Source organism: Vipera ursinii, assembly GCF_947247035.1.
Source record: "Vipera ursinii genome assembly, chromosome: 17".
Classification (NCBI taxonomy): domain Eukaryota; kingdom Metazoa; phylum Chordata; class Lepidosauria; order Squamata; family Viperidae; genus Vipera; species Vipera ursinii.
The window spans coordinates 5,167,632-5,182,813 of NC_139530.1; the positions used below are offsets into that span (position 1 = coordinate 5,167,632).

The 15,182-nt window shown below is 53.5% G+C and overlaps 1 protein-coding gene and 1 long non-coding RNA gene across 2 annotated transcripts in view; one reads left to right on the forward strand and one right to left on the reverse strand.

Moving 5' to 3' along the window:
* Positions 1-15,182, reverse strand: part of LOC310648171 — a 16,921-nt gene continuing 1,739 nt past the window's right edge. The window contains exons 2-4 of the long non-coding RNA XR_014494028.1: positions 2,298-2,436; positions 982-1,064; positions 1-432 (exon numbers count right to left, since the gene is read on the reverse strand). This is a non-coding gene — a long non-coding RNA (uncharacterized lncRNA). The remainder of the gene's footprint in view (positions 433-981; positions 1,065-2,297; positions 2,437-15,182) is intronic.
* LOC310647993 (chymotrypsin-like elastase family member 3B) lies at positions 3,454-6,996 on the forward strand (the record flags this gene model as incomplete). The annotated part of the gene is made up of 8 exons (XM_083375625.1): positions 3,454-3,493; positions 3,632-3,717; positions 3,958-4,055; positions 4,871-4,967; positions 5,010-5,235; positions 5,343-5,485; positions 6,602-6,754; positions 6,808-6,996. The coding sequence occupies 8 exons, from the start codon at positions 3,454-3,456 to the stop codon at positions 6,994-6,996; spliced, it is 1,032 nt and encodes a 343-aa protein (XP_083231751.1).

A 15,182-nucleotide genomic window follows, 5' to 3' on the forward strand; every position in this document is an offset into this window, starting at 1 on the left:
ACTACGGTGGGAAGGTCACAGCATTCCGTGCGCCTTTGGCGTCTAGTCATGACCACATGACCATGGAGACGTCCTCGGACAAGCGCTGGCTCTTCGGCTTTGAAACAGAGATGAGCACCGGCCCCTAGAGTCGGAAACGATTACCACGCGTGTGCGGGGGAACCTTTACCTTTACCTAGTCATGACACGTGTTCCGTTGTAAAAGGAGTAACAGGAGGAAGAGTTCCCGGTGTCGGAGGCCCACGGCAAGCATATATAAAAAAAAGGCAGGATATAAATAAATCTTTTTTCAAAGATCCTGGAGCCCTGGGGAACTACCGGAGGACTGGAAGAGAGCTGATGTAGTTCCCATCTTCAAAAAAAAAGGGGGGGGAAATGGATCCAGGAAACTTACAGACCTATCAGCCTGACCTCAATACCTGGGTGAAGATTCTGGAAAAGATAATCAATCAACGAATCGGTGAACACCTAGAGGCAAACAAAGTCATCACTAAAAGCCAAGGTCCGTTTGTCAAAAACAGATCGTGCCAGATAAATCTTATTGCGTTCTTTGACCAAGTGACAAAATTAGACAACGTACTACTCGGTAAGATAGAAAAATGTGGGTTAGACAGCATCACCACCAGATGGATTCGTAGCTGGCTGACCGGCCGTACTCAGCGTGTGGTCCTCAATGGAACCGCATCAACATGGAGGGAAGTGTGTAGTAGGGTGCCCCAGGGCTCTGTTCTGGGCCCAGGGCTCTTCAACATCTTCATCAATGATTTGGACGAGGGGATAGATGGGGAACTCATCAAATTTGCAGACGACACCAAGCTGGCAGGAATAGCCAACACTCCAGAAGACAGGCTTAAGATACAGGAGGATCTGGACAGACTCGAACACTGGGCACTATCTAACAAAATGAAATTCAATGGTGAAAAAGTAAGGTTGTACATTTAGGCAAGAAAATCAAATGTACAGGTATAGTATAGGTGGTACCTTGCTCAATAGTAGTAACTGTGAGAGGGATCTTGGAGTCCTAGTGGACAATAACTTCAATATGAGCCAGCCGTGTGCTGCAGCTGCCAAAAAAGCCAACACAGTGCTAGGCTGCATTAACAGAGGGATAGAATCAAGATCACGTGAAGTGTTAATACCACTTTACAACTCCTTGGTAAGGCCACACTTGGAATCCTGCATCCAGTTTTAGTCCCCACGATGTAAAAAAGATGTTGAGACTCCAGAAAGAGGGCAGAGAAGAGCAACAAAGATGATTAGGGGACTGGAGACTAACACATATAAGGAACGGCTGCTGGAATTGGGGATGTCTAGTTTAATGGAGAGAAGGACAAGAGGGGACATGATAGCAGTCTTCCAATATCTCGGGGGCTACCCCAAAAGAGGCAGTCAAGCTATTCTCCAAAGCGCCCGAAGGCAGGACGAGAAGCAGCGGATGGAAACTAACCAAGGAGAGAAGCAACCTAGAACTAAGGAGAAACTTCCTGACAGTGAGGACAACTAACCAGTGGAACAACCTGCCTCCAGAAGCTGTGGATGCTCCAACACTGGAGGTTTTTAAGAAGAGACTGGATGGCCGTTTGTCTGAAACGGTATAGGGTTTCCTGCCTGGGCAGGGGGTTGGATTAGATGACCTTCAAGGTCCCTTCCAACTTCTTCTTCTTCTTCATCATCATCATCAAATACATAAACACACTTTTAAAACCCCATAAATTTAAGGAGAAGAGAGAGCTAAATGAAGCAGCTTCTATATATATTCTTGGGGGTTAATTTCTACACAGACCACATAAGGCGTGTGTTTCATCTTCTTGATGGCCATAAATCTCAAGAGCTGGCTCCTCTAAGCTGAGAGAGAGAGAGAGAGAGAGAGAGAGAGAGAGAGAGAGAGAGAGAGAGAGAGGAGGGAGGGAAAGAGAGAGAGAGGGAGAGGGAGAGGGAGAGGGAGGGAAGGAGGGAGAGAGGGAGAGAGGGAGGGAGAGAGAGAGGGAGGGAGAGGGAGAGAGGGAGAGAGAGGGAGGGAGGGAGAGAAACAGAAGGAGAGGGAGGGAGGGGAGAGAGGGAGGGAGGGAGAGAAAGAGAGAGGGAGAGGGAGAGAGAGAGAGCAAGGGAGGGAGGGAGGGAGAGCGGGAGAAGGAGGGAGGGAGGGAGAGAGAGAGGGAGAGAGGGAGAGCGGGAGAAGGAGGGAGGGAGAGAGAGAGAGGGAGGGAGGGAGGGAGAGAGGGAGAGCGGGAGAAGGAGGGAGGGAGGGAGAGAGACTTAAATCAACACCACACTAAAGAAGAGAAAGCATCTCTTACCTTTCCTCACTGATCTCTCTCTCTCTTGGGCCGGCAGGGGAAGGGGCTGGGTGGGGGGCTGTGAAGGCCGGAAGGAAGCTGCCATCTGGGGTCAGGGGTCACTTGTGGACCTCTCTGCCGGGAGAGTCCCCAAAGGCTCCTGTCACAAAGAAGGATGAACGTGTTCACTCGAGCGACTGACTGATGGATGGCCCTCGGTGAGGCTAACAGGACACGTGGATTGCTACAAAACAGGGCATTCGGAGACCCCCCACCCACCCACTTTTGCACCAGGGCTGTTCCACAAGGCACGCTGGCTGAGGAATTCTGGGAGTCCACGAGTCACGAAAGGGCCGGGTCTGCAGACCCCTGCCCTGAACAAACTGTTGCAAGCGGAAGGCTTACCGGCACACACGCACAGCTGTGCAGCAGCGGCAGATACACGGAGGTCATTTAGTCTGTCCCAAAGGTTTTGAAGGGAACACAAATGGCCCTGGACGTTGGGGGTGGGCGGTGGACAGAACGACAGGGAGGAGACGACAGACTCCAGGGGAAAAAAAAAGAGTTTTCCTCCGAAGCCCCCTCCTCACGCTTTTAACTGAACCACATTGGCATCTGAGCAGTGTGGGGGGGGGGCTCAGACAGCCCCCTGGTGAAATTGGGGCTCCGTCGGAAAGAGGGGTTTCCCGCACAGGGAAAGGGGGACAAGGAGCCGGAGAGCCCAAATTTCTCCGCAGGGCAGGTTGCCCACACGTGGCCTTCGCACCCTTTCCAGATTACACCGCGCTTACTTGCCAAGTAAGTCGTTCTGGGCAAACAACACAAAAACACACAACCGGGGTTACGTAAACCTCCCCAAAACAAAGGCTGGATCCTAACGGTGACGGTCTAATTCCGAGCAGGGAGGGGAAAAAAAATAATCAGGGTGGGTTTTGCACCCCAGATACGTCTGGGCTGGGTCTGCCAGGAAATCCGCTGGGAACCGTGGCAGCTTCTGGCCTTGGCGGCTTCTGCGACCGAGGAGCCAGCTGTGGGGTTCCCAGGGGAAGAGGCCGGCTTGCCAGGCCTGGGCTGACCTTGCCGGTGCCGTGGGCACCGTCACACCTGGGCCCAAGGTCCCTCTGGATGTCCTGGGGGTATTTAAGGCTCAAGGGGCCCGGCAAGCCACGCCGAAAAGATGCTGACGCTGCTGGTTTCCGTCTTGTTGGTGGCTGGCGGTAAAGATGCCCCCCCCGGGGTCTCCTAGCCCCCTGGCCTTGCCTCGGAGGAGGAAAAGATCAGAAGCTCTCTGCTTCTCGGGGGGGGGGCTAAGTCCCCGCCAAGGGGGTCTCAATCCCCTCTCTTCTCTCCTGCAGCCGCTGGGTGTGGGCAGCCAGCCCACTCGCCTCACCTCCGGGTGGTGAACGGCAAAGACGCTGTGCCTTACAGCTGGCCCTGGCAGGTAACGCGGCACACCCACGCGGCGGCGGGAGAGTGACGCCCGCTGCTCGGCCGTCGCAAGGGCGAAGCTCTGCCTCCTCGAGCCAAACGGCCCGGCCGGCAATTGGGCTGCCGTCCCAGCGTCTCCAGGCAGGGGCTGAGAATGGCTGGCCTGGCTGTGGAGTGGGGAGGGGGGAGGGTGTCCTTGAGGGTGGGGTTGCCCCTCCAACTTCCCAGCGTCTCCCTCTCTGGCTTCCCGCAGGTCTCCCTCCAGTACGAGAGAGACGGGGTCTTCCGTCACACCTGCGGAGGGTCCCTCATTACCCCCGACTGGGTGATGACGGCTGCCCACTGCATCTCGTAAGTCCCTTGGTGTGTGGGGGGGCTCCCCCTGTCCCTTTTCTCCCCGGAGCCCCCCCCAGGGGTCCATCTCAGTTCTGAACTGCGGCACTGGGTCAGGCCCTTCCTTCCTTCCTTCCTTCCTTCCTTCCTTCCTTCCTTCCTTCCTTCCTTCCTTCCTTCTGTTTTCTGACTTTTCTCCTTCCTTCCTTCTTTCCATTTTTCTTCTTTCCTTCCTTTCATCTCTTTTCTCCCTCCTTCTTTCTTTTTCCAATTCTTTTCTTCCTTCCTTCTTTCCATCCATTTCTTTTCTTCTTCCTTGTTTCCTTCCTTCCATCTCTTTTCTCCTTCCTTCCTTCTCTTTCTTTTTCCAATTCTTTTCTTCTTTCCTTCATTCATTCCATCTTTCTTTCTTCCTTCCTTCCTTCCATCTCTTTTCTCCTTCCTTCTTTTTGCAACTCTTTTCTTCCTTCCTTCTTTCCATCTCTTTTCTTTCTTCTTTCCTTCCTTCCATCTCTTTTCTCCTTCCTTCCTTCTTTCCATCTCTTTTCTTTCTTCCTATTTTTTCCTTCCTTCCTTCCTTCCTTCCTTCCTTCCTTCCTTCCTTCCTTCCTTCCTTCCTTCCTTCCTTCTTCTTGCCCTGTTCATTTGGGGCCAGTTTTTCCTGCTCTCCTCCTCTTTAGCCTCGCTGCAGACTGAGTGTCGGAGCTCCTGGTCCTGTTTAGGCTCTTTCCCCCCCCCCCCAAAGAAGACCCCCTCCTGTCTGAAGGGGATCCAGACCCCGTGCCGGAGCACGCTCTGCTGGCCTCTGAAAGCCAGGGGGATTTCTTTCCCAGGCGATCCCGCACGTACAAGGTGGTGCTGGGGGAGTACGACCTGAGCGTCGAGGAAGGGGCTGAGCAGCACATACCCATCAACCCCGAAGACATTTTCGTGAACCCCGGCTGGAACCCCAGTTGTGTCTCCTGCGGGTAGGCTGAGGTGCCCGTCAAGGGAGGGTGGGGAAGGAGAAAAGCCTCCGGCGTCCCGCCTTCACGGCCGCCGTCTCCCTCTTCTGGCTCCAGCAATGACATCGCGCTGCTGAAACTCTCTCACCGGCCTGAGCTGAACGACAAAGTCAGCCTGGCCTGCATGCCGCCGAGAGACGTCGTCCTGCCCAACGAATACCGTTGCTACATCACAGGCTGGGGACGTATTTCCAGTACGTGGGATGCTCTCTGCACCGGGGGGGGCGTGGGGGGCAGTGGGCTCTGCAGTCGGGCCTGGCAGGAAGGCCTGACCCTGTTTTCCACCACCACCACCCCGTAGCCGGGGGTCCTCTGTCTTCCAAGCTGCAGCAGGCTTTCTTGCCCGTGGTGGACTACGAGCACTGCAAGAAGCCCGACTGGTGGGGAGGCTCCGTCCGGGAGAGCATGGTCTGCGCCGGGGGAGACATCCGATCCGGCTGCAATGTAAGTGCAGGGCGGCTTGGAAGGAGGAACACCGTCTCCTCTCCTTCGATTTAACACGGCCTGCCTGGCTGCTCGACGGGCGAGCCCGGCGGGCAGCTTAGCGGCAGGTCAAAACAAGAAAAATGGAATATAAAACTTAAACTACACAGCCGCATTTAGGGAAGGACTTTCAAAGCAGGCAAGGGGTGGCGGATGCAGCCCTCTAGTGGCTCATGGGCGGTACTGACACTGGCAAGTGCAGCAAAAAAATCAAAAAAACGGGTGGTTTTTTGGGCCCATTCTTCCTATTTTTTCTTACGCTCTTTTGCACTCTGAAACTCCGGGAGCAAAACACGAGGTACCACTTCCCCGGATCAGAAAGAGCCTCTAAACGCGGAGGCATCCAGCCCGAACAAAAGCATTCGGACCACAGACTATTACACTCGGCGACTTTTTAAGAGGTGTGGGCTTCAATTCCCGGAATATGCCGGGAGAAAAATCAAGGAAGGGAGGAGGAGGAGGAGGAGGAGGAGGAGGAGGAGGAGGAGGAGGAGGAGGAGGAAATCTGGCATTTCTGTGCAATGTTTAAACGTGACCGCAACGAAGCAGCACCTGAAAACATTTATTGCACCGCAGTCGATGTCTCTGGGGTGATGGCCCACCGAGGTTGGCACCGTACCCCCCCATTTTCTTTTTAACGCTGGCGGCTCCCCCGACGCTCCTGAGAGCGGAAAGCGGGCGGAGATGGCCTTTCCTGACGTTTGTCCGCTGAAATAAGCCCAAGGGGCAGAGAGGGCAGAATTCTCTCCCGCGCCTCCGAAGAGCTGGGCACCTGCTACAAATCGGGGCGCCTGGCCCATCCGTGGATGCCTCAGGCCACCACAGCTGGCAGAGAAGAGCAGAGGGTGTGTGTGTGTGTGTGTGTTGTGTGTGTGTGTGTATGTGTGTCTTCCTCCAGGCTCCTTCGAGGTCCCTCCAAGGCTGTTAGTTTACTTCCGGCTTCTCTTCTGCCTGCCTGTCCAATTTCCTTGAGCCAAGGTTATCGTCGTCTGCGGGGCGAGGCAGGGCCCGGATCGGGGAGAGAAAGCTGAGGCTTGCTCTGTGCCAGGCCCTGAGACTCTCTGTGCCGGCTGACAGGGCGACTCCGGAGGCCCCCTCAACTGCCTGGGCAAAGAGGGGCGGTGGTACGTCCACGGGATCACCAGCTTCGTCTCCGCTTTGGGCTGCAACACCTTGAAGAAGCCCACCGTCTTCACCCGGGTCTCCGCTTTCGACGAATGGATCCAGCAGGTGAGCTGCTGCCTCCGTTCCTGACCCCCCCCACGTGCCCCCCTTTCCCTTAGCCTCGAGGAACGTCTCGGTGGCCTCGAGGGGACCCCGCCGGCCTCGTCGTTCCCAGCTCGCTCTTGGCAGCTGCAGAAAAGAGGCGGCAGATAACCCTGGACGGGCTGGTGCTTGACTTCTGTCCTTGCCCTCCCCTGCTGCCTCTAAGAGGCTTTCCCTTCCCCTTTCAGACGCTCAGAGGAGAGTGAGGTGGAAAGCTTTCCAGTTCCAGAATAAAGCCCCTGTGGAGATGCCCTCTGGTCTTGTGTCCGAGTCTATATTTCCCGCGCATTGGGGGGGCGGGGCGGGCAGAGAAGGGAGGGCAACCAGGCACAACGGGGTCCTTTCGACGAAGTCTAAACGGGGAAAAAAAACAGTCCTTTGGCCAAGCCTCTGGGGTGTCCCCGTCTCCTCTCCCCAAAGCCCCCCTCCGCGTGCACGAGGGGGGATGTGCAGGGGATGTGCGCCCCACGAGGCCCCGAAACGAACGCAACGAACGCAACCTCACCCCATACCTCTTGCCCTGCCCATAAACAACTGACGGGGTTCAAACCTGACCCCGATGCGACGGACGTTATTCCAGGCCCTGGCTGAGCCCCTGGGTGCCCACTGTTGGATCGCGAGGGCAGAGCTGCCCCTGGGCAAGGGGTGTGTTTGTGTGTGTGTGTGTGTGTTTGTGTCTCTGGCAGGCCCCGCCATCCCATTTGGGGACCGAGCCACAGTTTCAGTCCCGCCCTCTTTATTATTTATTTATTTATTTATTTAATTTGTATACCGCCCTTCTCCCGAAGGACTCAGGGCGGTGAAGAGGGCAATACATAAAAACAAGATACAAAAGTTAAAAAATTATTAAAAAGTAATTAAACAATGCCCATAATAAATTAATACAGATTAAAAATTGAAGTCCATTTATAAAATCCCACCGCCCTTTCTTCCGCCCTCCCCTCGGCACCGACTCTTTCGGACAAGGCTGGACAAACAAAACGACGGGCCCCTTTACGACCTGTGGACTTCAACTCCCAGAATTCCCGAGGCCAGCCGTGCTGAGAGTTTGAAGTCCACAGATGGTAAAAGGGGTGAGAGTTGCCTGGCCCGGCTTCTGCCAGCAGATGGCAGTGTCTTACTGCCCGTCAAAGACCTCTGTTGGGATGGACGGGTGGATGCACCTACCCCACTCCGCCTCTCTGCCTAGAGGCTGGCTTGGCCAAGACACACACACACACACACACACACCCCGCGCACACGCGCGCGCACACACACACACACACACATGTCGCTTCTTCCCCTGCCTGTCCCAAGGCTCAGAGATCTCTAAGGAGGAAGCTGGCAGGGCCCAGGGTGCCTCCCCCAAATCAGCTAGCCATACTTCCAGACACCCCTGTTGAAACTCTGCACGCCCGATTCTCTTGGCCCGACTAAAGGTTACGGGGTGCAGCTGAGCACGGGGGGGGGGTTTCTGAGGAGGGCGGGCGGAGGGGACAGGCCAGGAGGGAGCAGCCCTCTTTGCGCTCTGCCCTCTTTTCAGCCATCCCTACAGCCGCAGTGAGCCAAGATCTTTTGGCAAAGCAGCGTGTTTATCACCACAGGCGTCAAATAACAAGGCTGGGAACGTCCTGAACCAAATTGTGTCTCCCACCCCACCCCAGCCCCACCCACCCCGTGGCAGTCCTGGGATCCTTCCCCAGCAGCACGTGGCCTGGGCCGCATCCGGCTTGCACCCGAGAACACGCGTCGCGCACTCTTTGACGCCGGCAAACTCGGTGAACTCAGAACCCAGCCCGCCTTGAAGGTGATGCCTTGGCGCCCGGCCCAGAGTTTGACTGACGGCGCAACATGTCCAGGCTGATAGGTGGGGGTGGGGGGTGGGGGGGTTGGGGGTGGGAGGTGGAGAAGCCTGTGGCAGGTTGGGCTGGAAATGGGATCGCAGGCCCACACAGCCCAGCAACTAAGAGGATCCAAGGCCTGGAGACCAAAACGTACGAAGAACGGCTGCGGGACTTGGGTTTGGCTAGTTTCAAGAAAAGAAGAAATAGGGGAGACATGATAGCAGCGTTCTAGTATCTGGGGGGCTGCCACAAAGAAGAGGGGGTCAAATTATTCTCCAAAGCACGAGAAAGGAAGGACAAGAAACAATAGTTGGAAACTGATCAAGGAGAGAAGCAACCTGGAACTAAGGAGAAACTTCCTGGCAGTGCGGACAATTAACCAGTGGAACAGCTTGCCACCAGAAATCGTGGGTGCTCCATCGCTGGAGATTTTTCAGAAGAGACTGGATATTCACCTGTCTGGGATGGTATAGGTTCTCCTGCTTGAGCAGAGGGCTGGACTAGAAGACCTCCAAGGTCCCTTCCAGCTCTGCTCTATTCCAAGGGCTGGCTGGACCGATGGCCACAAGCCAGGCACACCGGGACAGGTTGCCCAGGGCCCACCTCTCGGGGTCAAAATTGGGGAGGTCCTCACTCGAGAAACACCCCCTCCCAAGACGTCAGCGCTGGTTAGGCTGGGCGGAGAGACCGAGATGGCACTGAGAGCATCGGCAAGAGGGGGCGAGCGAGGAGCTGAGAGTCCCGGAGACGGGGCGGTGGAGGGGGGGGGAAGGCATTCCCGGGAGCTGTGGCCTCCCTTTGACTCATCCCATAAGCGGGTGTGCTTCGAACGCTGCCTCCCTGCCTGGACACGGCGGCGTTTCCCTCTTTGGAAGTAGCAGGGACAGAGACACCCACCCCCCCTCCGTCCTTCCCTGCCCGCTCAATTGTGCTTACCGTCGCGGGCAGCCCTTCCCTTTTGCCCAGGATGCCAGGGCCTGTTTGGAGAGAGAGCCAAGCCGGGCTGCGGGTGGCAGAAGCAAGTCAGCCCTGCCCGGATAGCGGGCACCTCTCTGGCCAAAGGCAAAGAAGGCGAAGGGAGCAGAAACGAACTAACCGGGACCCTCCTTTTTTGGGGGGGGCATCCCATCACCTGCCAGAGACTGAACCGGTCTCTGCACATCCCAGGTTGGCACCCTCTGAGACACACACGCAAGAGGCCGTGCCCCTCAGTCAGAGCTGGGGGAACTTCCCTGCCTTCTCCGGTCAAGCGGCCCAAGGGCTGGAAAAGTTTTACAGCGGTGCAGTTTCGGAAGGCATCGGGTGGCACACTTGGCAAGCTCTCCTTGACCCAGAGAAGTGCCCGCTCTCGGCTCCTCGGTGGCAGGGGGACAGCGGGGAGGGGGGGGGAAGGCGGAGGGAGTGAGTGAGTTACAGCAGGCAGATGCCCCAAGTGGAGCTGGGCCTGACCCATCCCTTCCAAGACCCAGACAGGTCAAAGGGCGCCGAGTCTGAGAGCTAAAGCCCCAGCTTCCCCTTTGCAGAGTTGTTTTTTTTTTTCAGGGATGTGTGTGTGCGTGCGTGTGTGTGGTAAACAGCCCCTCGGGCTGTAAACGGGGCTGCTACTTTCGAGGAACCAGACTGGGGAGAGGGGGGGAAGAGGAGGGAGGCAAGGAAGACTATCTGGGCTGGGCTACTGGGGTGGGGTGGGGTGAGGATGAGGAAGGCCGAGGGGTGATGGAGAGGGACCCAAGCCAGCATGTCCCAGCGCCACCCCACTGCTCTCAAAGTGCAGGGCCGCGACCACCACCCACCCACCCATTTATTTATTTATTTATTAGTTGAATATACAGTATATATATATTTATATATATATATATATATATATATATATATATATATATATATATATATATATATATATATATATATATATATATATATATATATTCTATTTTAATTCCATTTATATCCCGCCCTTCTCCGAAGACTCAGGGCGGCTTACAAGCTTAGCAGCCCTATATACTGCCCTATTCCCGAAGGACTCAGAGCCCACCCACCTGCGAGAGTACGGGACCGGTCTCAAGCCAGTCTCCTGTCCGTACACACACACACACACCCGTGGGAATCGGTGCTCCCTCATTTTCCCAGGCAGGCATGTGGCTTTGAGCCCTGGAGGGACCCGGGCTCTCCTTTGCCCTCCTTAAAAAAAGGGAGGGCAAAGGTGAGAATCCGTCTCCCCTTCCTGGCTCGAAGCCAAGGTCACCACGATATGGCGCTCCGAACAACATCGCATCCATTTCCGAGAACGGTACAGTAGTAAAAAAAAGGGCTTTCTGCAATGATTACTCGTCTTTTACAGCCGCTTTTTATGGCCGGGGAGGGGGGGTGTAGGATATCGCATAGGCAGGAATGCGTCTGCCAGGGTAGCTTAACAGCCCTTGTTCCCACTTTATGGCCACCATAGGACGGCTTCTCAAGGGGTCACTGTCACCGCACAGCCAGACATCAGACAGAATAAAACACGTTAAAGATTAAATCTATATATTGCGGCGTCCAAGGAAGTAGCGTTTTGCTTCCTTGTCCTCACGGCCGGTTTGTTTTGGAAGGCGAACAAGATCTGTCGACCTCCGTAACACTTTGCACTAATCCCGGCTTAGCGTTCCCACAATAGCCCTTAGCAATAGCCCTTAGACCTATATACCACTTCGCGGTGCTTTTACGGCCCTCTCTTGAGCGGGTTTACAGAGTCAGCCGTGTTGCCACCCCCCTCCCCAAAGAAAAACCCATCTGGGTCCTCATTTTACCGACCTCGGAAGGATGGAAGGCCGAGTCGACCTTGAGCCGGTCAGGATCGAACTGCTGGCAGTGGGCAGAGTCAGCCTGCAATGCTCCATTCTAACCACTGCATACGATGGATAGATGGATAAATGGATGGATGGATGGATGGATGGATGGAAAGAAGGAAGGAAGGAAGGAAGGAAGGAAGGAAGGAAAAAAGGAAGGAAGGAAGGAAGGAAGGAAGGAAGGAAGGAAGGAAGGGGGGAAAGGAAGAACAATAGCAATAGCCCTTAGACCTACATACCGCTTCGCGGTACTTTTACGGCGCTCTCTGAGCGGGTTTACAGTCAGCCATGTTGCCCCCCCAAAACCATCTGGGTCCTCATTTTACCGACCTCGGAAGGATGGAAGGCTGAGTCGACCTTGAGCCAGTCAGGATCGAACTGCTGGCAGTGGGCAGAGTCAGCCTGTAATGCTCCATTCTAACCACTGCATACGATGGATGGATGGATAAATGAATGGATGGATGGATGGAAGGGAGGAAGGAAAGAAAGGAAAGGAAAGGAGGAAAGGAAAGGAAAAGAAAGGAAAGGAAAGAAGGAAAGGAAAGGAAAGGAAAGGAAAGGAAAGGAAAGGAAAGGAAAGGAAAGGGAAGAACAATAGCGCTCAGACTTATATACCGCTTCACAATGCTTTACAGCCCTCTCTAAGCGGTTTTTACAGAGTCAGCCTATTTGCCCCCAACAATCCGGCTCCTTATTTTATGAACCTCAGAAGGATGGAAGGCTGAGTCGACCTCCAGCCGGTTAGGATCGAACTGCTGGCAGTGGGAATGTAGAGTTAGCCTGCAATAGCGCATTCTAACCACTGTGGCTCTTTCACCCTAATGCCTGTTAGACCCCAACAGGCTGAGCTCACACATCACGCCAGCCAGCCCGGGAAATGGATTTCTGCCTTCTTGAACTGTGCTTTTATTTCCTCCTTTCTGGCTGCAGAAGACAGGATTTGGGGGAGAGAGGAACAGAGGCTGGAAACAGTTCGGACACGGGGCACCCCTTCAGACAACCCCGGGAGCCTGTGCCAGCTCTGGGGCTGCAGAGCCCACCCTGTCTTCCGGCCTCTCCCAACACCGTCCCTCACCCACGCCAAAATACAGCCTGATGGGGGCCAAGACTAGGAAGCAACCAGGTTTCTGAGCAGAAAACGCAGGCACCAAGCGGAGAAGCTTAATTCCGACAACCACACAGCCCCACCGGAGGCGTGATTAACTCAACCAATCGGAACGGACGTTTGGAGGTCTTCTGTATGAGGGTTGACCAGGATTGACTTCCCAAAGCTTAATTTTCTTAATTTTGTTGTCCGAGGCTGGAGGGAAGAAGCAGCAGCATGGAAAATCATAAGAGAGGAGAAGGAGGAGCTTTCCCAGATAGAACTTCCCAGGCCTTCCCGAATTTCCTTTCAACTTGGCGTCTCCGAAAACACACAAGGCCCTAAACCGCTAACCAATGCAAGTAAACGCAAAGACAAGCACGCGTTAGATAACATTTGTCTGGCTTTCTGGGGGAAAAACAAAACAACGCTGTCTCTGCAAAAACCAGCCGGAGCGGAAGAAATTACCAGGAAAAGCCAAATGTGTTTACATTTTCCAGTGGGAAGGACTCGAAAGCGATTTATCCAGGAACTTCTGGATAAAAAAAACCCAAAAACAACCAACCAGGAGGAACTGGAGCAAGAAATATTCATTCGGTACGCGAAGGATGAGCAAAACTGACTTTCCAGAAAGAGTCAAGAGGCGCCATTAAATCTTGCAAACACCTTCGTCGTTACGTTTTTTAAGCGGCTAACTCCGGGGTTCCAAAGAACTACGCAAGTCCAGCCCAAAGTTTGATTACTCGGCAGAATTTGCACGGGGGGATAGGGGACGGTTCCCGTCCGCCACTAAGAGAAGAGGTAGATTTAGAGGCTAAGGGTAGAGCGATGAAAGGAGAAGCTGCAAAAAAAAAAAGCCAGCCGAGGATCTCGCTAAAAAAAAAAAAAAGAGAGAGAAGGACGACAATCCCTCAACGTTTGGATTGAGCAGTGCTTTTTTTGTAAAAGAAAAAGGTGCCGGAACTCACACACGTCATACAACCCGCCTTGCCTACCCTACAAGGTTCCATCCAAAAAAGGCGCCGGAACTCCGTTCTGAGCGTTCTGTGAGAAAAAAAGCCCTGTATCTATTTATCATCTATCATCTATCTATCTATCTATCTATCTATCTATCTATCTATCTATCTATCTATCTATCTATCTATCTATCTATCTATCCAGTGCTTTTTTTGTAAAAGAAAAAGGTGCCAGAACTCACACATGTCATACAACCCGCCTTGCCTACCCTACAAGGTTCCATCCAAAAAAGGTGCCGGCACTCCGTTCTGAGCGTTCTATGAGAAAAAAAGCCCTGTATCTATCTATCATCTATCTATCTATCTATCTATCTATCTATCTATCTATCTATCTATCTATCTATCTATCTATCCATCCATCCATCCATCCATCCATCCATCCATCCATCCATCTATCTATCTATCTATCTATCTATCTATCTATCTATCCATCCATCCATCCATCCATCTATCTATCTATCTATCTATCCAGTGCTTTTTTGTAAAAGAAAAAGGTGCCGGCACTCACACATGTCATACAACCCGCCTTGCCTACCCTTCAAGGTTCCATCCAAAAAAGGTGCCGGCACGCCGTTCTGAGCGTTCTATGAGAAAAAAAGCCCTGTATCTATCTATCATCTATCTATCTATCTATCTATCTAACTATCTATCTATCTATCTATCTATCTATCTATCTATCTATCTATCTATCTATCCATCCATCCATCCATCCATCCATCCATCCATCCATCCATCCATCCATCCATCCATCTATCTATCTATCTATCTATCTATCTATCTATCTATCTATCTATCTATCTATCTATCTATCCATCCATCCATTCATCCATCCATCCATCCATCCATCCATCCATCTATCTATCTATCTATCTATCCAGTGCTTTTTTGTAAAAGAAAAAGGTGCCGGCACTCACACATGTCATACAACCCGCCTTGCCTACCCTTCAAGGTTCCATCCAAAAAAGGTGCCGGCACGCCGTTCTGAGTGGGATTGAGTGGGATTGAGATCGGATGGGGATCTCAGCCAGGAATGCAAAACTGTCAGAAATAAAAATGTTCCCTTCTTGAAGTCCTGGGCAAGGTGGCACGACCCCCCAGCCCCCCCCCTGCATTTCTCTCCCATCAGCTCCACTGCCGCCCCAGGCCTGGGCTTGCCTTGCCTTTGGGCCTTGCGGATGCAAAGGCCTGGCTGGACGCCGTGCCTGTCATCACCCTGCGCTCAGAAGGGGGCACGACGGACGGGGCACAAGAGTGGGGGAGGGCATAGCTGGGAATGTTCCCGACTGCTGGGTAAAGATCCCGGACATGGCTCCTATCCAGCCACGTTTACTAAGACAACACATAGCCATCCCATTTCTCCAGCAAGCTCTCCTATGGAGGACTGGCAACGCTGGGTGAGCGAGCGACAGAGGAAGATCTGGCCTTAGCAAAATAATAATAATAATAATAATAATTTAAAAAATGCCCTTTTAACACTCCGGGGCAGAACGTGCCGCGTCAGTGGGAATTTCGGGCACGTGCGGTTTTTCCTACCACCCTCCGTGTCTCTTTGGAGGGATCGGTGCCAAGGTAGCAGATGGGTTGGAAGAAGAAGAGAAATCTTAAAAAAAAATGACGGAAGCGGGCGGACGGACGGAGAAAGGC